This window comes from Salvelinus namaycush, chromosome 35, assembly GCF_016432855.1.
Source record: "Salvelinus namaycush isolate Seneca chromosome 35, SaNama_1.0, whole genome shotgun sequence".
Taxonomy (NCBI): Eukaryota; Metazoa; Chordata; class Actinopteri; order Salmoniformes; family Salmonidae; genus Salvelinus; species Salvelinus namaycush.
In genome coordinates, this window is record NC_052341.1 from 13,549,980 (window position 1) to 13,574,858 (window position 24,879).

The window sequence follows — 24,879 nt, forward strand, 5'->3', positions numbered from 1 at the left end:
AGAAGAAAACGGCTTTAAACACAATGTCTTAACTACTTAGTCTGTTTTATCGGGATGATTACCAATGTCCTAAAATGCCCTTATGTTAAATAAAGTATGTGTAAATATTCGGAGGTTTCTCTGTCTTCTGATGAAAATCAGTTTGTTTTTGTGCTGTCTGCATCACACGAACAGCTGTGCAAACGGAACAGAACATCTCATTCCACTAGACTAGAGGACATCACCCAAAGTCAATACATGAACGCATCGTTGGGTAAGGAATCTGCCAGGACATTTCAATCGAAATCAAGATATAAAATCTAAGAGAACAACAGACTGCTGCCAGAAGTATACTTTCAGTCAGGGATGGGCAACTTTGATGGGGGTGGGGGCCAGAAAACGTTCTCTACCCGGAGACATTTTTTTATGCTTAAAATTCTGTGCAATTCTACTCATTTTGCCATACGGTGGAGATAAATGTTTGCAGTTTTTAATATGAAATCTGAGTGAGAGTAGCAAAATCAATGGGGGTCCCGAAGGCTTTAATCCAACCTTGATTACTACAATACCAGTTTAGATTCCTGGCCGCTGGGTATTGCACCTTGTGTATTCTACCTCCCAACAGTAAGTTGAGACCCCGACTGACAGTTGCCCATCACCTGCTGTAAGTACACCAATATGGCACTCTGGCCACACAGCAAATCTCCCTGACTGGATGATCAACTAATAATGACGATCTAATGATGATCAGTGGTTATAATCTGTTATCCCGTGACTGCAAGAACACAAAAACAAATTTGTAAAACATTTTTATTTACAATTAAATTAACCATCGTATTGAAATAGACCAGAAAACAAAGATTTTAACAAACATCATAAATACAGATTTACAGTTTGGCATACTAATAACATGGTGCTGTTCTCTCTCTGCTCTGTCAACAGAAATAAAAAGACAAACAAGCCAAGTTGATCTGGAGCCATATGTACATTACTAAGCATCTAAAGTAGACGTGCTAATCAGGATCAGGTGTCCATTATGATCTAAAACGTCAAACTGATCCTAGATCAGCACTCATACTGAGACACTTTATGAATACAGGCCCTGTGTTTAAAAGTTCAAGCATAGCTCTGAAGACGTTAACCCTTCCAAAAAAAGGTATAAGGCAGTAAATAATATAATAACAGTACTAACAGTCAGCCAAAACCAGTCTGTTAAGTGAAAATAACCAACTCAGACAGACATACAGTTGTAGGCTACATAAGAGGGAAATAATGATCACAAAGAGAAGAATGTCAGGGTCTGAGTAAGAGGAAGTACCTTAATCTGAATTTATACAAGTTAGGGAAAGCACTACATATACTAGGGCCTGATTCCCAAACTGACAACTACACCCTACCTATGCAAGGATTGGACAGATGTAAGAAAATCTAGTGGGTAGGGACTAGGGAACGTTTCTGGACAGGTCCTAGGAAATAGTTGAGGTTGTGAATGAAATCATAACTCCCTAACCTAGGTGTAGGCTGCAGAGCATAACAAGGACCGATACAACATCATCCTATTTGGAAACGAGAATGTCCACACGAGACAACCCCCCCCCCCCCGGTCTCTTACACAGCTGAAGACTACAGACACCTACACCATCTAACTGGCACCAGTACCGATTACCGTTACAGAAATGGTGCACAAAGAATCGACACTTTGAAAGTGTTATACCATTACAGAACATAAGATGGAGATAGGGGTGTTGGAGTCGTAGACACATCCCCTTTTCAACGGTAAAACAAAACAAACGCATGAATTAATCAACGAGACAAGAGTCATTTCCAATAGTTTGTCCTTTAAAAAGAGGTTTAGAAAAAGCTAGACAGATGAGAACAAATCAGAAATAACATTAAAACTTATCACACAATAACAATATCCCCATAAATGTACCTATAGAGTAAACTAAACTAAATAAAGCAAGTTGTAAGTACACTTAAACATAAATAACCATGTTTGTCCCAAATAGCACCCTATCCCCTATATAGTGCACACTACTATATACCAGGGCTCATAGGGATCTGGTCAAAAGTAGTGCACTATATAGGGCACTCTTTACAAACTTATTCCATGGAAGGCTGAGCATCTGTGGGTTTTCACTCCTCCTTTGTACTTGATTGTCTAGGTCTTAATTGAAAGGAAAAAACAAACCTTCAGACACTCAGCCTTACATGGAATGAGTTTGGCACCCCTGCTATAGGGAATAGGGTACCATTTAGTGCACAAGCAATGTAAAAAAGATAAGGGGAGGGTACTAGAGGAGTGTAAGTAAACCTTACAGGGTCATAGGACGTATATAATATTGCTCTTTATTTGACTAGCGGAAACAGAGGACTTCCTAGCCTGATCCCAGATGTGTTTGTGCCGTCTTGCCAACTCCTATGGCCATTGTAACGCTGTTATTGCTGATCTGGAACCAGGCTAAAGATTCCCTCCACTCACATTCAAACACACAACTCCTCAATGACGTAAGCCTCAACCAACCTCAGGGGTCCATTCAGTGATGTAAACTTTCTGAACATTGATAGTAGATAGAATAGGGAATCATGTCAGCTCTATTCCTTGTATTTCTATCTGAGAGACAATCTCTTCTACACCATACATTTCTATCTGAACATTCTGTAATGTTACATCCTCCTGAACAGACCTAAAGTCCTGCAATTGTACACTGACATTATCAAGAACACGTCTGTTTAGTACTGCGTAACACACTGCACATATGAATCCTGTGTCCCAGCCTAGACAAAAACGCACACAAACTCTCCCACATCACATTATACTTTGGTTAGGAAGCAATAAAGCTTCACTTAGTGAAACATATAATAAATAACGTTTACTTTACACCTCTGAATGTTATCATCTATCAAAATAATATTGGTAATGTTATTATGCAGTGTGTCCAATTGGTGTTGAAATAATATACCAGCTTGTTCCTCTCTCCTATAAAGTCAAGTTTAGTGAGCAAAAATGTTAATAAATACATACAGCATTTAACATAAAGTGAAGTATTTTTGGGGGGAACAGAAGTCTCATAAGTTACATCCCAAATGGCACCCTATTCCCTATAAAACGTTATGGGCCATGGTCAAAAGCAGTGCCCTATATAGAGAACAGGGTGCCATTTGGGACGCACAGAATAGGAGTATTGCAGGTGAGATTTTCTGTTGCCCACATATAACATAGGTTGAATACATTAGGGCACACCATAACAAAACACTCTGGAAAGGAAAACTAAAACAAGTATTTCTTATTGGACAAGTTGAAGTAGTACCTCCCCGTTTTAATCAATTTTCTTCCATTTGATGCCCAATGAATAGGACCCTGCTGATCGCAAAGTCAGAGGTGTTGCGTTAAGCCACAGTAGTGTTGTACAGAGGAACAGAGGTCTGAGCCTCAGCCTAAACAGCCCTAGGACTAGGATTGGAGAGGTGTCGTGCTCCAGATGATCTGTCTATTCCATGCCATGCATTAGGAATCCGAGGAAGAGATGCTCTGCATCCACAGTGGGTAGGAGGAAGACTTTCCATGTTACTCCATCTTGGACATTTCATATTTTGTGGTCATGATTTCCTGGTAAAAAAAATAGAGAATATATTATATATTTCTCTAACATCATAGTCTGTACATATAATACTGTACATATAATACTGCAATCTGAGAATTGAATAACATTAAAGGAAATGCACAGTAAAGCAAACCATGTGTTGCCATTGACAGAAATGAGCCAAATTTGAGACCTATTGTGTTAAGGATACACATACCTCATCCGAGTCGAGAAGAACAGGCAACGCTCTATAATGAAAGACAAAACGTGCTTTTATACAACCGCCTAATGTTGATCACTTTAAAACACATCTATTCTTTTTTGTTAAGTCATGCTTACATGTCTGTTAAAGAGGTAGGAATGTTCTCTTCCACCCATTTCATGTCTTCATCCTGGACAGATTGGTAAAGAGAATGACAGAAGAGAAAAAAAAGAGATAATTACTCCACGCTGCCCCCTGTTGTTTAAACTCAGTCATGTGATTTACTAGACTACATAGATGTTCCATTAATGTCTGCCAGTAGGGTGTTTGAATTGCCACGTAAGAGCAAACATTTGAGTAAGCAAAAGTGTCATGTCATCATGTGCAGTTAACTGAAAGTGGACCATTGACTGTGCTGACAGAAAAGATTGACTGGGCCTCCCGAGTGGCACAGTGGTCTAAGGCACAACATTGCAGTGCTAGCTGTGCCACTAGAGATTCTGGGTTCGAGTCCAGGCTCTGTCGCAGCCAGCCGCGACTGGGAGACCTGCTGGGCCAATTGTGGCGGTGCATAATTGGCCCAGCGTTATCTGGGTTAGGGGAGGGTTTGGCTGGCAGGGATGTCCTTGTCCCATCGCACACTAGCGACTCCTGTGGCGGGCCGGGCGCAGTGCACGCTGACACGGTCGCCAGGTGTATGGTGTTTCCTCCGACACATTGGTAACCTGGCTTCCAGTGGGCATTGTGGGCATTGTTATGTGGGCATTGTGTCAAGAAGCAGTGAGGCTTGGTTGGGTTTCTGAGGACGCACGGCTCTCGACCATCGCCTCTCCCGAGTCCGTAAGGGAATCGCAGCAATGAGACAAGATGACTACCAATTGGATACCACGAAAAATTAGAAGAAAAAAACAACATAAGATTGACTTGTTTGTATACCATATTTATATGTGGAGTACTTTGCGTTCATATAGATTCGATACTTGTAAACGGACTTTGCCTTTCTTAATTCATTACCTCCGGGGCAATGAAGTTGAACTGAACGTTTGATACTAACCGGGTTGGGTCCTGAAGGCTTGGCTGAACCGTTCGTCTCACTCCTGGAGTTGGTTGCTCTCAACTTTATGCCGTCAGCTGTGTAGAGAGAGAAACATTTTTGGGGATCAATGGTCAATGTTTAAACAATGAAATAGTAGGGTTTTCATTCTCACTAAGTGAACTGTACTGTACCCAAATTAGCTGACACCAGGAACTCCTCGATCTCCTCATCATCAGAGTCATCCATCAGAGGAGTGAATGCATACCTGGTGAGAACAAAGGAAGTTAAACATTATGAATAGTTATAAAGCTCCATTTAGAGAAAGACCGTTTAAGTTTGTGTTTCTTCTGTGAAGCTTTGAAGAGTCGAAAGGTGAGGCACTTTCTCCCTGACTGACTGTTGGTGGTGGTTTGATACGTCAACATATTGCCATTGTGAAATCTACAGTACACTCAACAAGGTAGCTAATGTGCAGGATGATAACACTTAGATCAATGCAAATGTCTGTTATATAACAGCCAAATCAATCATCACCTCTGGTTGTTAGCAGATGGTCTCCATAAGAACATGATAACCAGCAGTATGATGGAGAAGAGGAACCTCCAGAAGGCATCATCTACCCACAGCTCCATCCAGTCCTGGCCACACAGGACGACGCAAACGTGTCAGTCACGTGGATTCAGGATATTTACATTTTTGTTATTTAGCAGACATTCTTTTAAATCACTGCATTCAACTAAAGGAGGTTAAACAGCCACATAATTGAAGGTGTTCGTAAAATAACAAATCTTAACTGTTGATTCGATATTCGTCTCAAGAAATACAGAGCAAGCTAAAAACATTGATCCAGAAGAGCTGGATAACACACATTTGTATATTTTCTATTTAAACGTTTGAAACACAAGACATTTAAAAACAGAGAGATGTATTCTTACCGACTGACAATCTGCTAGCCTGAATTTTTTTGTCGTCCACACCATGAAAATGATTGAAGCTAAAGAAGGAAAAAAATGAGTGATCATCACTAGACTACTTTGATTGAATGAATGTATGACCGGTATCCGGTGCTGGGAAAAGACTACATCAATTTAACAACTTCACTCACCTATGATGGCAAAGATGAGTGTGTTCGTGAAGTGTCTGTAGAGAGACAGTTTGACTGGGTTTCTCCTCAGCTTCAGTGTCTTTATAGTTTGAGCCAGGCTCACGAATATGTTAGGAGGCAGTCAAGGAAACAACCTCTGGGCTAGACAGTAGACACTGACAGTATGTAGAGTAACTGACAGACTTCACCTAGCAAAGTCAGCAGGGAAAACAGCATGCAAGGTCGGATTATGTGCCCTCTGTGAGTGGTAGCTAGTGGGTTAAGGTGTTGGAATGTTGATTGACCCGAAGAACAAATGAGGCCCCAGGTAAAGGGGCCGGACTACTTGACCTCTACTTGTAGACTTCCAGGTTAGCTAGCTGTGAGTTAGCTAGTGAGATAGCAAATCATCTAATCTCTCATGCTCTCTATTTATATACGTCAGGAGAAGCTAGCTGTGAGAGGCAGAGGGTTAGCATGTAGCTAGTGGGTTAACATGCAGAGACCCTTTGGATTTGGACTGAACCCTTTGATAGAAGCAGGGGACCCTCAAGCCCAGGGAGAGTCAGAGTAGGCCCCCAGACTGAGGATCAGAGAAGCCCCGGGTAGGGACCAGGGATAGGGGGGCCCCCAGGGGACAGAGGAGCCCAAGCAGGGCTATAGGCACACCAAAGGATATCCACCAGCAGAGAGAGGAGTCAAGCAGAGCCAGAGGAATGTTGGCCAACAAAGCCAGGTCAGAGTCTTTTGCCTGAGGGAGGACAGGAGAAAGGGGGAGAGCGGAAGAGAAGAGGAGAGAATACAAGTTGAGAGTAAGATAAATAAATAGGAGAGGAGAGCAGGTGGGGAAAGTGTGGATGAGAGTTTAGAGAGAGAAATATGAGAGTCAGAGCGCAAGATTAACGTCAAGAGAGACAGAAGAAACAGAGGAAGAAAAAGTGAGTGGGGTAGATAGAGAACAGAACCTTTCACCAGAGCAGTAACCAAAGAAAATCACCCACTGAAACATAATTTAGTATACAAATTAAGGTATACAACCCAAACTCCAGTTTAAATTGTACAACACACATAACCCCAGCACCTAGTCTATTAGTGAGACTTATGAAAACGTATTAGTAAGCAATAGCAAAATGTGTAAAATTCTGTACTGACAGACAAGTGTCAGACAAGGCTAACAAGACAAGTAGGCCTATTTTGTTATTATAGACCAATAGATGTGCATTATGGAGTAATTATTATAAACTCTGGATGATAATTGGATTAAGGATATGAACCAGACGATACAGGAGTCCATCACAACTAGAACAACGATTGTGATGAGGGAAAGGCCATTGTCACGACCCTTTAATGAATATAGATTTATTGAAAGTAATTCCCATAACTCACAAGGGAAAAACAGCAGCCCATCTAGAACTGAAATTTCACATTTTGAACGCAAGCTCACTGGAGCAAAATCAGGAAAACTCCTTACCCCAGTGATCCTAAGCACACCTTCGATAGCAGCAAAGGCAAAGTACAGGACGCCTAGTCCCACCACTCTGTGCATCACTGTACCCAGTCGAGGCCTGATAGGAAACACACAAAATGCAGGAGAATGTACTAAATATAGATAGCAGGCTAACCTATCAAAGGATTTGGAGTGACAGGGAGTGAGCGATGACCTTTATTTTCTCAACTTACTTGACTATACCATATCCCAGACTAACAATAATGACCAGCAGCCGTGCCAGGGTTCTCTTCAGGGCAGAGATGAGCTCAGCAAAGATCAACAGGCCTGGAGCTGAAAACAAGAACATTGGAATGCATGGTCTCTCACACAAGGCAGAAAAACGATGTATTGCTCGGAATAATAACACTCCCTAAACCTCCCCCTTGGCTCTAAGCAAATCTGTAAGGTAAAGCAATATGGTGGAAGCACCATCATCACTACACTGCTTATACCTGCCTATTCAGACCATACCTGCCTATTCAGACTAAGAATATGTTGAAGATAAATACACAACGCAGTGTACGAGAGGTCAAGAGGACTAAAAGTAAATAGAGTACTAACGATCAATAGAAAGTGTTCTTTTATGTAATAGGGAATTATTGATCAATGGGTCAGAGACATGGGAGGAATTTGTCATCGAGCCTGGAATAGGATAGTTATTTGGCCATTGGCCCAGTTTATTGCAATGAATTCTAATTGGTCAACTACAGGCTAGGGCTGGGTTATAAAGTACATCCTGTCCCTTTGTTCTGTGGAGAGAAGCACAGGAGAGAATCGCTGAGGACAGGGGAGCATGAACATCTACCATCTCCCTCCACGCATGATTCGTTCTCTTTGAATAAGAATTAACCGATTTTCTTCCCCCTGATTTGCTTTGGGGTCTGTGTTATTGAAGAGGAATATCAACTGCTAACAAGACCATACCCGCCTATTCAGACCATACAGATTTGCAAAAAAATTGACAGTTAGTGCCAAGAGGAAAGGGTAGGGAGGGAAATGGGACCGGATCAATGTGAGAGCTGGGTATAGTGTACTGTAAACTCACAAGCTGCCCCTGACACCGTTGTTCTCATACACAGCCTTCACCATGCTCCTATACAGAGGATCTTACTACTCTTTAAACCACTCAGAGAGCTCGGTGTAGTTTAGTAGTAGTATTAGTTGTGGTGTAGACTCACAAGCTGCCCCGACACCGTTGGTGTTCTCGTACTCAGCACAGAACACAGCCTTCTCCACCATGCCCAGAAAGATGACTCCAGCTATCCAGAACTGGATCCGCAGTAAGTCCTTCCAGTAGCAGGCAGCCCACATGAACCAGAGTAACGCGTACAGGATGTACACTATACACATCACCATGTAGAACTGAGAGGGAAAGAGATGGGTGTTAAAACATATTAACTCAACTACAATGATACAGGGTTTTAACCTGGCTCTCCTGCATGCCTGAAGAGCGCATTAGCCCGCTAAGCCAAAACCTAGGCATGTGGGGAGTTGGAACGCACCTCCAAAAGTACATCATAAAGTTTGACAAACTGGTTTGTTTGATCACTGTCAAACCTATGACTGCACAGCATCCAGTTTCATCAGGCCTGAAAAGGTCTTTAGTCATCTGAACAAACAACAAGGTCCTATATGCCTTGGTTGGTTGAGCATGGCACTTGCATCGCCACGGTTGTGTGCTCGATCCCCAGGGCCACCCGTATGTTGAAATATATGCACTCATGACTAAGACGCTTTGAATAAATTGCATATACAGTATTATATTACATAGACAACACAAAACCCTGCAAGTGAAACGTGCAATCTTTGGACAATAAAATAGATGACCTACGCGGAAGAATAAACTACCAACGGGACATTCAAAACTGTAATATCTTACGCTTCACGAAGTTGTGGCTGAACGACGACACTATCAACATACAGATGGCTAGTTATACGCTGCACCGGCAGGACAGAACATGTATTTTTGTAAATAACAGCTGGTGCACGATATCTAAGGAAGTCTCAAGCTATTGCTAGTCTGAGGTAATCTCATGATAAACTGTAGACCACACCATCTACCTAGAGAGTTATATTTACTTTACATACCACGACAGTAAGAGGCTGGCACGAAGACGGCATTGAATGAGCTGTATTCCGCCATAAGCAAACAAAATGCTCACCCAGTAGCCAGGGTTTTTAATGCAGGGAAACTTAAATCCGTTTCACCAAATTTCTATCAGCATGTCAAATGTAGAACCAGAGAGGATTTTTTTTTAAAGACTCTGGATCACCTTTACTCCACACACAGAGACACACACAAAGCTCTCCCTCACCCTCCATTTGCCAAATCTGACCATCATTTTATCCTCCTGATTCCTGCTTACAAGCAAAAATTAAAAGAGGAAGCACCAGTGACTAGATCAATAAAAAAGTGGTCAGATGAATAGTCACTTTAATAACTCTACCTACATGTACATATTACCTCAACTAACCAGTGCCCCCGTAAATTGACTCTGTACCGGTACCCCCCTGTATATAGTCTTGCTATTGTTATTTTACTGCTGCTATTTAATTACTTGTTACTTTTATTTCTTATCCATATTTGTTTTTAAACTGCATTGTTGGTTAGGGACCCGTAAGTAAGCATTTCACTGTATGGTCTACAGCTGTTGTATTCGGCGCATGTGACTAATACAATTTGATGAGTAAAACAGGTGTCTGCAATCTATGACAATGATTAAGCCTACTTTATATATTTGACTAGGGACAATTACTGGAAATTAGAATGAGCTAAAGTGTCATGGTGCAATGTAACTGACTGTTTATTTAATGTGACAATGTTTAATTGAATCTGTCCCAACTCAAAGGATATAATAAATGAAATGTATACTCACGATCATGAGAGGCCATTCAGTGATGGAGATGTAGCCGTGAGTTCCTTTCATTACAACGTTTACTGGAAATATAAAGAGAGTATACATCAGCGTTTCATAACGCAGAAAATAAATCAACATACAACATTGAGCAACGTGATCAAAACAGTAGCCAATATATTATTATTTTAAATCATTTCAATTAGTATTTAGGCTGACTAAAGAAATGTCATTTCCATTTTGGTCAGCCTCACGGGCAAGTTTGACATTCAAGAACTGGGTCGTGTTCATTAGGGTAGATCATAACATTTTTGCAACAGAAAACAAAAATGAGTCCAGCTAGCTAGTCACGCCCAGTTTCAGTAAATGTTCTTCTGTTAGTTCTGGTGGTCCCTCCCTGTTGTTTCAGTCTGTATTTTTGTGTTTGGTGCCTAATTAACACAACCCAGCTGAGGTGCATGGTGGTTAATGTAGCAAACCCACCAGTTAAATTCCAGTTGGCTTCCTGTTTGTTAGATTTAATCACCACCACAAACAGATAGGGGCCATCCTTCCACGTGGTGGCAATGACATCATCTTTAAGTGACACACTGGCATTCTTCACACCGCTGACTTTGTCGTACTCCTCCATCGTCCATTTGGTGTAGTTCTCATCCGAACCCTGAGTAGGATTGAACCAACATTTGTTTAAAAATTGCATTATGCAATGTATTTAGAAATCCCAGAAATGTAAGAGAATCTGAAAAGTGATAGCCTGGTCCCAGATCTCGTAGTACATGCTGTATATGGCCAACGGCAACTCCTATGCTCATTGACAATGACCTTAGGAATTGGCAATAGCCGAAGGCAATAGCTGAATGAGTGTGTGCTAAAACAGTGATGCAAACACCATGAACCCATCATAGCAGCTCACCGGTGCTGCCCCTTCCATGGGCGGGACAACTGTCCGTGGTTCCACCTTGGCTTTCTGAAACAAAGTTGTCATAGTAAGTTGTCAGTAACTCAAACAACAAGTACATTCGGAAAGTATTCAGACGCCTTGACCTTTTCCCACATTTTGTTACGTTACAGCCTTATTCTACAATTTATTACATACCACCCCCCCTCCTTACCAATCTACACACACACACACAACACCCCATAATGACAAAGAAAAAACAGATTTGTATAAATTCTCTCATCAAGGATCGCTTTGTTCATCTTTCCCTCGATCCTGACTAGTCTCCCAGGCCCTGCTGCTGAGAAACATTCCCAGAGCATGATGCTGCCATCACCATGCTTCACCATAGGGATGGTGCCAGGTTTCCTCCAGACGTGACGTATACAGGCCAAACAGTTCAATCTTAGTTTCATCAGACCAGAGAATCTTGTTTCTCATGGTCTGAGTCCTTTAGGTGCCTTTTGGCAAACTCCAAGCAGGCTGTCATGTGCCATTTACTGAAGAGTGACTTCCCTCTGGCCACTCTACCATAAAGGCCTGATTGTTGGCGTGCTGCTGAGAAGGTTGTCCTTCTGGAAGGTTCTCCCATCTCCACAGAGGAACTCTGGTGCTCGGTCAGAGTGACCATCGGTTTCTTGGTCACTTCCCTGAACAAGGCCCTTCTCTCCCGATTGCTGTTTGGCCGGGCGACCACCTCTAGGAAGAGTCTTGGTGGTTCCAAACTGTTTCCATTTAAGAATGATGGAGGCCACTGTCTTCTTGGGGACCTTCAATGCTGCAGAAATGTTTTGGTACCCTTCCCCAGATCTGTGCCTCGACACAATCCTGTCTTTGAGCTCAATGGAGCTCTTGGTTTTTACTCTGACATGCACCGTCAACTGTGGGACCTTATATAGACAGGTGTGTGCCTTTCCAAATCATGTCCAATCAATTGAATTTACCACAGGTGGACTCCAATCAACTTGTAGAAACATCTCTATGATGATCAATGGAAACAGGATGCACCCGACCTCAATTTCGAGTCAATTTTGGAATAATGCTGTAATGTAACAAAATGTGGAAAAGGGAAGGGGTCTGAATACTTTCTGAATGCACTGTATCCTTTTCAAACTATTGAGCCGACGTGAACAAAACTGTGGCTTGAATATTTTGTTTTCACCCTGTCCTTTTCAGTACGGTTCAAGTAACTATGGTAGCTGAGTAACCAGGCCTGCTCAGTTCAGTAGTGTGAAAAGCCCTGTAATGGAAGGTAACTCATGTACTGTATGTAACCTATAAGCCCTTACATTTAGCATTGGGAAGTATCGCAGGTCATTGTTGCAGGTCAAGGGCTTGTGCTTGTGCTCAATGCATTCCCCTTGTCCTAGAGGGTTAGGATCCATACTCTGTCCTCGACTCAGTGGCGTCCTCTCATACATTTCCTTGAAAGTAATGATTTATATCAAAGTTCAGATATTTTTTATAAATACAATATTTATTAGTAGTTGAATGTAGGAAGACATACATTTCCTTTGAGCAATGAGATTTAAAAGTAACTCCAAAAGTGCATATTACAGTCAACTGGTAATTCACACCAACTGTCAAAATGTGGCACTACCATAGGAATCCTAAACAAATGAAGGTAGTGATAATGAAAGATGACTATGGCAAACACTCACTCTATGCTCCACACACCCATATCTGATTTCAACTTATAGACCAGGGGTAGGAAACTAGATTCGGCCACAGGCCGATTTTTGTCGGAGCGGAAGGCCGGAATATAACTACAATAATTTGTACACTGTAAATTGACCACAACTAAGCCCAAAAATTTATTTTTCTTTTCAAATACAATAATTTCATACCTTGATTACATTGAGTCACTATCACATATACGTTCTTTTTTTTTCATGGGAATAATTGGGAACAGATTTCCTACATTAAACTCATTTTTAGATGAATTGCTGGTGATTTTACAATTTATTTTTGTACTAAAAACTTGGGAGCAAAACAAATTCTGGCCCCCGGGCCACCTGTTGCCGACCCCTGCTTTAGACTAACATGGTACTAGTAACTTACTAACTAGGCTAGTGCATGTACTTTACTTACCTCAATATTATTGAACTCGTTGTGACAGGGGTAGTATTTCAAGTACCATTGAATGGTAAAAGTCATCTCCTCTGGACATCCAAAGGACACAACTTAAAAAATAATAATAATAATAATTAAAAGTGTTACTAGGTATGTTTCCATCCAATTGGTAACAGATTTGTGAATATTCTAAAATCCGCATAAATATGCACATTGTCCCATCAAATTGACCTGTTGCAGATAAAATGCTGTGTGTGATGACGTAGCGCACATAAAATTCCCTTTTGCGGTTAAATTCCCGAAATAAAAAATACAAGTTAAATGGGTTTCCATCGCATTTTCAAATCTACTGATGGTTGTCAAAAATAGCAAATGTATATGGAACATATGGAATCATATTTTATATTTGATTTTTTTCAAAGTAGCCACCCTTTGCCTTGCTGACAGCTTTGCACACTCTTGGCATTCTCTCAACCAGCTTCATGATGTAGTCATCTGGAATGCATTTGAAATTAACAGGTGTGCCTTGTTAAGTTAATTTGTGGAATTTGTTTCCTTCTTAATGCGTTTGAGCCAATCAGTTGTGTTGTGACACAGTAAGGGTGGTATACAGAAGATAGCCCTATTTGGTAAAAGACGAAGTCCATATTATGGCAAGAACAGCTCAAATAAGCAAAGCGAAACGACAGTCCATCATTACTTTAACACATGAAGGTCATTCAATACAGAAAATGTCAAGAACTTTTAACGTTTCTTCAAGTGCAGTCGCAAAAACAATCAAGCGCTATGATGAAACTGTCTCTCATGAGGACTGCCACAGGAAAGGAAGACCCAGCCAGAGCTAGCTGTACTGCAGAAGATACGTTCATTAGAGTTAACTGCACCTCAGATTGCAGCCCAAATAAATGCTTCAGAGTTCAAGTAACAGACACATCAACTTTTCAGAGAAGTCTGCGTGAAAATCAGACCTTCATGGTTGAATTGCTGCAAAGAAACCACAACTAAAGGACAACAATAAGAAGGGACTTGCTTGGGCCAAGAAACACAAGCAACGGACATTAGACCGATGGAATTCTGTCCTTTGGTCTAGAGTCCATATTGTAGATTTTTGGTTCAAACCACCGTGTCTTCGTGAGATGCAGAGTTGGTGAACGGATGATCTCTGCATGTGTGGTTCCCAACGTGAAGCATGGGGGAGGTGGTGTGACAGTGACACCGTTTGATTTAGAATTCAAGGCACACTTAACCAGCATGGCTACCACAGCATTCGGCAGTGATACACCATCGCATGTGGTTTGCGCTTAGTGGGACTATCATTTGTTTTTTCAACAGGACAATGACCCAAAACACACCTCCAGGCTGTGCAAGGGCTATTTGACCAAGAAGGACAGTGATGGAGTGCTGCATCAGATGACCTGGCCTCCACAATCACCCGACCTCAACCCAATTGAGATGGTTTGGGATGAGTTGGACAGCAGAGAGAAGGAAAAGCAGCCAACAAGTGCTCAGCACATGTGGGAACTCCTTCAAGACTCTTTGGAAAAGCATTCCTCATGAAGCTGGTTGAGAGTATGCCAAGAGTGTGCAAAGCTGTCATCAAGGCAAAGGGTGGCTACCTTGAAGAATCTCAAATATATTTTGATTTGTTTAAAACTTCTTATGGCTTGGGGGCAGTATTTTGACATCTGGATGAGAAGCGTGCCCAAAGTAAACTGCCTGTTACTCAGGCCCAGAAGCTAGGATATGCATATAATTGGTAGATTTGGATAGAAAAAAACTCTAAAGTTTCCAAAACTGTTAAAATAATGTCTGTGAGTATAACAGAACTGATATGGCTGGCAAAAACCTGAGGAAAATCCATCCAGGAAGTGGGATTTTTTGATGTGGGTAGTTTTCAATTGAATGCCTATAGAGTATCTAATGGGTTCGAACCCAGATTGCAGTTCATTTGGCTGACTAGATGTCAGTCTTTACACATTGTTTCAGGCTTGTTTTCTGAAAAATGAAGAAGAATGAGACCTTTCTGTCAGTGGACTGTAGAATCATGCAGTGCTGGTTTTGCGCACGCCCTTCGTTGTTTTTCCTTTCTATTGAATACGCTATTGTCCGGTTGAAATATTATCGATTACTTAGACAATTGACAACATGAGGATTAATTATAAACATCGTTTGACATGTTTCGACAAACTTTACCGGTACTATTAGGATGTATTCGTCTGCATGTTTTGACCGCCTTTGAGCCAGTGGATTACTGAACAAAACACGCCAACAAAACAGAGTTTTTGGGATATAAAGAGGGACTTTATCGAACAAAACTAACATTTATTGTGTAGCTGGGACTCTTGTGACTGCAACCATATGAAGATCTTCAAAGGTAAGTGATTAATTTTATCGCTATTTCTGACTTTTGTAATTCCTATTTGTATGCTTTTGTAAGCGGGCACTGTCCTCAGATAATTGCATGGTTTGCTTTCGCCGTAAAGCCTTTTTGAAATCTGACAAAGCGGCTGGATGAACAAGAAGTTCATCTTTAAGCCGATGTATAACACTTGTATTTTTTATGAATGTTAATTATGACTATTTCTGTATTTTGAATTTAGCGCTCTGCAATTTCATCGGATGTTGTCGAGGTGGGTCGCTAGCGGAACGCCTGCGCCAGAAAGGTTAACACTTTTTTGGTTACTACATGATTCCATATGTGTTGTTATTTCATAGTTTTGATGTCTTCACTATTATTCTACAATGTAGAAAATAGTCAAAATATAGAAAAACCCTGGAATGAGTAGGTGTGTCTAAACTTTTGACTGATACTGTACGTGGCACTGATATACATTTCGGCAATTTATAAAAAATAAAAAAATATATATTGGAGCTGTGCCTGTTTTCCTAGAGATAGAGGACACGGATAAATCAAATAACATTTTAATGTCACAAACACCCCGAATACAAGTGTAGATTACCATGAAATGCTTACTTACGAGCCCTTTCCCAACAATGCAGTTAAAAAGTAAGAACATTTACAAATAGATAAGAAAATAGTAACAATAAGAAATAACAATAACGAGGCTATATACAAAGAGTACTGGTACAGAGTCAGTGTACTGGGGTACGAGGTAGTTGGGTTGATTGAGTGAGGAAATATGTACATGTAGGTTTGGTTAGGTGATTGATTGAAGTACATGTAGGTAGGGGGTGAAATGCAGAAAGTCTGGGTAGCAGTTTAATTAACTGTTCAGCAGTCTTAACGGATATAACCCTTTTTTAGCACAAATGAGGACTAAAAGATACCCTAATAAAATAAAATAAAGCTCGGACATTGCCATTGATGGTTCCCACCATTTTAAAATAGTCAACTTGGTGGGGACTCCTATGAGTTGGGAGAAAATCAGCCACTGAAGAGAATTTACTACTTTAAAATGAAGATAGGCTCAATGGCGTTGCCCATGCTGTCACAGACGCTATAATGGCACAGATATAAAGAGTACTCCATCTATCTCTATGGGCTGTTGTTCACATGCGCATCTGCCGTCTCATTGGCTAGAATGGTCCCACCTGACCTCGCCTCCTCCTGCCTGCCTTCCATCTTTGAGAACATGCATTTCCATTGTTAAAAAGGTCACTTGACTATCTTTTCAATATAATAGGCAATCTTTGGTAGCGGGTCGAAGATCTAGAACCAGAGTACCAGGTATTGTGACAGGGCAGTGCGAGTCGCATGGTACCTTTGCAGATTGTAAACAAGCTAATATCATATAGAATGTGCATCTTGCAAATTGCACCCTGAAACGGTTATTTTCAGTTCTTGTGAAAGCAAAACATTTTGCAGAATTCTCACAAATGCTCGAGGAAACCGATTTTCATTTGTTTGACACCCTTACACGAGGCATTTCCCATATACAGTATGACATCAAACATTGGCTAATCTTACCTTTCAATTTGATATCAGTGTCTTTATACATGGATTTCCTCAAAAGCAATGGTCTTGAGGTCTGTGAAGAAGAGGAAACAGTGTTTACATTGGCATTAGTTAAATAAACTGAGTAAGGTGCCTCCCGGGTGGCGCAGTGGTTTAGGGCACTGCATGGCAGTGCTAGCTGTGCCACCAGAGTCTCTGGGTTCGCGCCCAGGCTCTGTCGCAGCCGGCCGCGACCGGGAGGTCCGTGGGGCGACGCACAATTTGCCTAGCGTCGTCCGGGTTAGGGAGGGTTTGGCCGGTAGGGATATCCTTGTCTCATCGCGCTCCAGCGACTCCTGTGGCGGGCCGGGCGCAGTGCGCGCTAACCAAGGGGGGCGGGTGCACTGTGTTTCCTCCGACACATTGGTGCGGCTGGCTTCCGGGTTGGAGGCGCGCTGTGTTAAGAAGCAGTGCGGCTTGGTTGGGTTGTGCTTCGGAGGACGCATGGCGTTCGACCTTCGTCTCTCCTGAGCCCGTACGGGAGTTGTAGCGATGAGACAAGATAGTAATTACTAGCGATTGGATACCACGAAAATTGGGGAGAAAAGGGGGTATTTTTTTTTTTTTTTTTTTTATAAAATAAATAAAAATAAACTGAGTAAGTCAGTCCTGACGAATGTAGTCTAGGTCTAATGCCTAACAGGTCCTCTGTATCTCAGTTGGTAGAGCATCGCGCTTGCAAAGCCAGGATAGTGGGTTTGATTCCTGGGATCCCCCATACATACAGTTGAAGTCGGAAGTTTACATACACTTAGGTTAGTTGTTAAAACTCGTTTTTCAACCATTCCACACACTTCTTGTTAATTAACAAACTATAGTTTTGGCAAGTCGGTTAGGACATCTACTTTGTGCATGACAAGTAATTTTTCCAACAATTGTTTACAGACAGATTATTTCACAATTCCAGTGGGTCAGAAGTTCAACATACACTAAGTTGACTGTGCCTTTAAACAGCTTGGGAAAATCCAGAAAATGATGTCTTTGCCTTAGAAGCTTCTGATAGGCTAATTGACATAATTTGAGTCAATTGGAGGTGTACCTGTTGTATTTCAAGGCCTACCTTCAAACTCAGTGCCTCTTTGCTTGACATCATGGGGAAATCAAAAGAAATCAGCCAAGACCCCAGAAAAAAAAAATGTAGACCTCCACAAGTCTGGTTCATCCTTGGGAGCAATTTCCAAACGCCTGAAGGTACCACGTTCATCTGTACAAACAATAGTACGCAAGTATAAACACCATAGGACCACGCAGCCGTCATACCTTTCAGGAAGGAGACGCGTTCTGTCTCAGAGATGAACGTACTTTGGTGCGAAAAGTGCAAATCAATCCCAGAACAGCAGCAAAGGACCTTGTGAAGGTGCTGGAGGAAACGGGTACAAAGGTATCTATATCCACAGTGAAACGAGTCCTATATCGACATAACCTGAAAGGCTGCTCAGCAAGGAAGAAGCCACTTCCCCAAAACCGCCATAAAAAAGCCAGACTACGGTTTGCAACTGCACATGGGGACAAAGATCGTACTTTTTGGAGAAATGTCCTCTGGTCTGATGAAACAAAAATTGAACTGTTTGGCCATAATGACCATCGTTATGTTTGGAGGGAAAAGGGGGAGGCTTGCAAGCCGAAGAACACCATCCCAACCGTGAAGCACAGGGGTGGCAGCATCATGTTGTGGGGGTGCTTTGCTGCAGGAGGGACTGGTGCACTTCACAAAATAGATGGCATCATGAGGATGGAAAATGATATGGATATATTGAAGCAACATCGCAAGAGATCAGTCAGGAAGTTCAAGCTTAGTCGCAAATGGGTCTTCCAAATGGACAATGACCCCAAGCATACTTCCAAAGTTGTGGCAAAATGGCTTAAGAACAACAAAGTCAAGGTATTGGAGTGGCCATCACAAAGCCCTGACCTCAATCCCACAGAACATTTGTGGGCAGAACTGAAAAAGTGTGTGCGAGCAAGGAGGCCTACAAACCAAAGTTACACCAGCTCTGTCAGGAGGAATGGATCAAAATTCACCCAACTTCTTGTGGAAGGCTACCCAAAACGTTTGACCCAAGTTAACCTTTCTAGGGTCGGGGGCAGTATCCTGAATTTCCGCCTGTCTGACGTAGAGGTCGACCGATTAATCGGAATGCCCGATTAATTAGGGCCGATTTCAAGTTTTCATAACAATCAGAAAATCGGTATTTTTGGAAACCTTTATTTAATCTTTATTTAACTAGGCAAGTCAGTTAAGAACACATTCTTATTTTCAATGACGGCCTAGGAACGGTGGGTTAACTGCCTCGTTCAGGGGCAGAACAACAGATTTTTACCTTGTCAGCTCGGGCGATTCAATCTTGCAACCTTACAGTTAACTAGTCCAACGCTCTAACCACCTGATTACATTGCACTCCACGAGAGCCTGCCTGTTACGCGAATGCAGTAGAAGCCAAGGTAAGTTGCTAGCTAGCATTAAACTTATCTTATAAAAAACAATCAATCAATCATAATCACTAGTTAACTACACATGGTTGATGATATTACTAGTTTATCTAGCGTGTCCTAAGTTGCATATAATCGATGCGGTGCGTATCGCTGCTCCAATGTGTACCTAACCATAAACATCAATGCCTTTCTTAAAATCAATACACAGAAGTATATATATTTTAACCTGCATATTTAGCTAAAAGAAATCCAGGTTAGCAGGCAATATTAACCAGGTGAAATTGTGTCACTTCTCTTGCGTTCATTGCACACAGAGTCAGTGTATATTTGGGCCACCTAATTTGCCAGAATTTTACGTAATTATGACATAACATTGAAGGTTGTGCAATGTAACAGGAATATTTAGACTTATGGATGCCATCCGTTAGATAAAATACGGAACGGTTCCGTATTTCACTGAAAGAATAAACGTCTTGTTTTGGAGATGATAGTTTCCGGATTCAACCATATTAATGACCTAAGGCTCGTATTTCTGTGTGTTATTATGTTATAACTAAGTCTATGATTTGATAGAGCAGTCTGACTGAGCGGTGGTAGGCAGCAGCAGGCTCGTAAGCATTCATTCAAACAGCACTTTCCTGCTTTTTGCCAGAAGCTCTTTGCTGTGCTTCAAGCCTATCAACTCCGGAGATTAGTCTGGTGTAACCTACGTGAAATGGCTAGCTAGTTAGCGGGGTGCGCACTAATAGCGTTTCAAACGTCACTCGCTCTGAGACTTGGAGTAGTTATTCCCCTTGCTCTGCATGGGTAACGCTGCTTCGAGGGTGGCTGTTGTCGTTGTGTTCCTGGTTCGAGCCCAGGTAGGAGCGAGGAGAGGGATGGAAGCTGTACTGTTACACTGGCATTACTAAAGTGCCTATAAGAACATCCAATAGTCAAAGGTTAATGAAATACAAATGGTATAGAGAGAAATAGTCCTATAATTCCTATAATAACTAACTACAACCTAAAACTTCTTACCTGGGAATATTGAAGACTCATGTTAAAAGGAACCACCAGCTTTCATATGTTCTCATGTTCTGAGCAAGGAACTTTAACGTTAGCTTTCTTACATGGCACATATTGCACTTTTACTTTCTTCTCCAACACTTTGTTTTTGCATTATTTAAACCAAATTGAACATGTTTCATTATTTATTTGAGGCTAAATTGATTTTATTTATGTATTATATTAAGTTAAAATAAGTGTTCATTCATTATTGTTGTAATTGTCATTATTACAAATAAATATTTTATTTATTATTTATTTAAAATCGTCCGATTAATCGGTATCTGCTTTTTTTGGTCCTCAAATAATCGGTATCGGCGTTGTAAAATCATAATCGGTCGACCTCTAGTCTGACGCGCTCAAAGTCAACTGCCTGTTACTCAGGCCCAGAAGCTAGGACATGCATATAATTGGTAGAATTGGCAAAAAAACATTGAAGTTTCTAAAACGGTTCAAATAAATGTCTGAGTATAACAGAACTGATATGGCAGGCGAAAACCCGAGGAAAATCCATCTGGATTTTTTTTTTTGAGCTCCCATCAACTTCAAATGTGAAGCTATTGCAAACTATGACTTCCGCCTCCCAGATTGCAGTTCCTATGGCTTCCACTAGATGTCAAGTCTTTATACATGGTTTCAGGCTTGTTTTTTGAAAAACCAACGAGTAATAGTTGTTTATCCATGGGAAGAGGTAAGGCAAAAGTAGTCTCTTTGCGCGCGTGAATGAGGGCGCGCTCTTCGTTATTTTCCTTCCCTATTGAACATACTATTCTCCATTATCATTTATTTAGATATTAGAATACCTGAGGACTAATTAGAAACGTTGTTTGACTTGTTTGGACGAATTCTACCGGTAACTTTTAGGACTTCTTTGTCTGCATGTTGAACGGGTGGATTACTGAACTCAATGACGCCTACTAAACTGACTTTTTGGGATATAAAGAAGGACTTTATCGAACAAAACGACCATTCATTGTGTAGCTGGGACCCTTGGGATTGCAAACAGAGGAAGATCTTCAAAGGTAAGTGATGTATTTTATCGCTATTTATGATTGTGACGCCTGTGCTGGTTTGTAAACATATGTTGTTGTGGGGCGCTGTCCTCAGATAATCGAATGCTATGCTTTCGCAGTAAAGCCTATTGTAAATCGGACAACGCAGTTCGATTACCAAGATTCTAAGCTAAAGAATCATGTATGACACTTGTATTTTCATGAATGTTTAATATTACGATTTTGTATTTTGAATTTGGCCCGCTCTGATTTCACCGGATGTTGTCGAATGCGGGATCAGTGCGCTAAGAGGGTAAACAATTTAAAGGCAATGCTACCAAATACTAATTGAGTGCATGTAAACTTCTGACCCACTGGGAATGTGATGAAAGAAATAAAAGCTGAAATAAATCTCTATTATTCTGACATTTCACATTCTTAAAATAAAGTGGTAATCCTAACTGACCTAAGGGAATTCTTACTTGAATTAAATGTCAGGAATTGTGAAACTGAGTTTAAATGTATTTGGCTAAGGTGTATGTAAACTTCTGACTTCAACTGTATAATATATGCACCCATGACATTCAGTGATGAGGAAACCCTATTCTCTCCATCAAACACAACACTCGTGTTCTCTCATCTGGGGCCGTATGTATCCAGCCTCTGAGTAATAGTGATTTAGAATCCGTTTTGCTTTTTCAGATCACGATAAATTAGATTACATTGGAAGGGGGACTTGATCCTTGACCAGCACTCATTCCTACTCATACACTTCATATAGGCCCTGGTAACCATTATTGGGAGTCCCTAGGCAGGCAATGGGCAGCTCTCACATTACTCTGCAACAGGATACGGTGGTGGACACACACCTGACCACCTACATGGAAAACAAACTCCCAATTAGCCTACCTCTCTTGTGCACTTGCTCACTTCCCTTCACTGACTTGAAAGCAATTTACTGGTAGACCTCTTCAATTCATTGGACACGGTAGCTAGTCTACCAAATAGATTTGGCACAGCCCACATTCTAATCTGAACATTAGCTAGCTCACTAATTTAACTATCTGAATGATTGGTAGACGTATGGTTCTATCTGGGCTAAATTGCAGGCAATGATCTAACCCTGAGTACAGTGGTCTGTGTCTGATGTTTGTTTAAATTTAGCTATGTAACTTTAGCTAGCTAGCTGCCTAACAGAGGTGTTTGGCCAAGAAATTTAGATATGAAGATCGGCAAACACTGCTTCTCCATTAAAAATCCCAGATCAAATTTGTAGGCGACGTCATGGCAACGTTGTCTAGCTAAACTCATGCGCAGAAACACGTAATCTCGTCTCGCGCCGAACTGCGCATGTGAACGCCGTCAAATCAAAAGGCACACTTTCGATAGTTGTTTTGACATATGAAAACGTGTCAGTTTGTCACTTTCACGAGGTTGGAGAGATAACATGTTCATCTACTTAATACATTGTCTCGAATCTATGTGTCTTTAGATTGAGAAAATTAACTAAGGAACAATGTTTCACTTCACTCATTGACTTCTCCAAACCCGGGCCTGGTCTGCTTGGCAAGCGTTCCCGGAAGTTTCGCGATGTTGCGCCTCTGAGTTTAGAAACTCTGTGGCTACATCTTTCAACGATATCGGGTTAGTGAGCCTATGCTATCTAGCTAGCAGATAAAACATTAATGTTTGCTACAACGGCTTGTGCATATCGATAAAGTCTGAATCTGTTCAGAAAAATGCATTATTAATCAATAATGTTCAATTTTATGAACAGAAAAACGCCCCCTTCATCCAAACCCATGCTAGCTAGATAGGTTGGATTGCTAGCCTGTTAGTTGAAATTAATCGCACGATTATTCTTGCTAGCTAACTATATTACATATTTTAATACTCACATTGACAACTGTAATTCTCCATTGTCCTGGTTCTGGAGCTGCCATCACCCCGCTATTTACATCTCCTAGTAAAATAATCCCAGCCAAATAAAGGAGCCAGGTTTTCACTGAGCTAGCCGTGCTGTTCCACGTCCTCACCCGTACAGAAGCAGCCATGTTTTCAGCATGTGGTATAGCTGGGGCGACTAGCTAACTCACCTGAGTGAAAGTAACGTCACGCGCATGCTTATGTTTGAGTTGACGTTTTGGCATCAGATGCATTGAACCATACACCATGTAAAGCAGTGCCAGTGACCATATATATACTTTATTAACCCTTGTGTGGTGTTCGGGTCTGTGGGACCAATTTTCAATGTATACTAGAAGAAAAATGATACAGTTAATAATTTTTTCACCTGCGACTCATTGGCCTTGGCTCTTTTTTCTGTGAAGAACATGTAAAATAACACATTTTCATTGAGTGCACACTGTTTACCCCCCCCCTACACATTTATATTACATATGTGGTGTTCGGGTACACCTGCCTGTCTGCCTGTCTCCCACTTTTCTCGCTCTCTTTACCCTGTGTAGTGTGTGAAACTATAAAATGTACTGCGAGAACCTGCACAATGTTATTACAATACATTATTTCGATACATTATAAAAAAGTCAGTATTTTGCCACACTCTACCCCAGCCAGGTGCAAATTGGGGGAGGGACACAACAAATAAATAGCTTTGCATGTGTGGCTCCTTACCACAATCAATCAGTATGGCAAAAATAATCTCTGATCAGAGGGCCTTAGAAAAATATTTTGCAGGGAGAGAAGCTAGTGTGGAAGGAACGTCTTCCATTTTGGAAGATGAAGAAATTTCCAAATATGAGGATCATGTCTCTGTAAATTCGGAGTCTGAAATTGAGTTGGAAGAAGAGGATGAGATTAACCTGACCCTCAGCCAGCCCCAGGACCAGCCCGTCAGCAGCCAGCCCCAGGACCAGCACGTCAAATAATCATATTCAATTGACAGTTAAGACCTGAAGCTCGTTCAATTGGACACCTCCGTCAAAACCTCCGTCAAATCCAGGATTATCCGCTTCGATAACCGAAACACCAGACCAGCTCGGCGGCAGAGAGACCAGCTAGCTGCAATCAGGTCAGTGTGGGACAAGTGGGTGGACCGCCTTCCCCTGTTTTACAACCCTGGGCCCAACGTTACTGTTGATGAGCAGCTTATGCCATTTAAGGGCCGCTGCCCCTTCAGGCAGTACATACCGTCTAAACCCACAAAATATGGAATCAAGATCTGGGCTGCCTGTGATGCTGCTTCATCATATG

At 41.4% G+C, this 24,879-nt stretch overlaps 1 protein-coding gene across 4 annotated transcripts; it reads right to left on the reverse strand.

Moving 5' to 3' along the window:
• Positions 1 to 1,797: 1,797 nt before the first annotated feature.
• Positions 1,798 to 23,722, reverse strand: LOC120029508 (transmembrane protein 87A-like). Of its 4 annotated transcripts, XM_038974762.1 has the most exons (19): positions 23,565 to 23,722; positions 17,168 to 17,228; positions 13,258 to 13,349; positions 12,456 to 12,590; positions 11,143 to 11,196; positions 10,713 to 10,890; positions 10,251 to 10,312; positions 8,553 to 8,736; positions 7,566 to 7,665; positions 7,357 to 7,450; positions 7,156 to 7,227; positions 5,907 to 6,015; positions 5,737 to 5,795; positions 5,336 to 5,439; positions 4,993 to 5,066; positions 4,820 to 4,896; positions 3,903 to 3,955; positions 3,781 to 3,811; positions 1,798 to 3,589 (listed from the first exon to the last, which is right to left on the reverse strand). In XM_038974762.1, exons 1-19 carry the CDS (start codon positions 23,718 to 23,720, stop codon positions 3,548 to 3,550), a joined length of 1,737 nt encoding a protein of 578 aa, XP_038830690.1. In that variant the 5' UTR covers positions 23,721 to 23,722; the 3' UTR covers positions 1,798 to 3,547. The 4 variants fall into 4 exon arrangements, with proteins under 4 accessions (XP_038830690.1, XP_038830691.1, XP_038830689.1 ...); XM_038974763.1 differs by lacking the exons at positions 1,798 to 3,589; positions 3,781 to 3,811; positions 3,903 to 3,955 and adding an exon at positions 4,395 to 4,636; XM_038974761.1 differs by lacking the exons at positions 1,798 to 3,589; positions 3,781 to 3,811; positions 3,903 to 3,955 and having other exon boundaries at positions 4,571 to 4,896.
• Between the last annotated feature and the right edge of the window lie 1,157 nt (positions 23,723 to 24,879).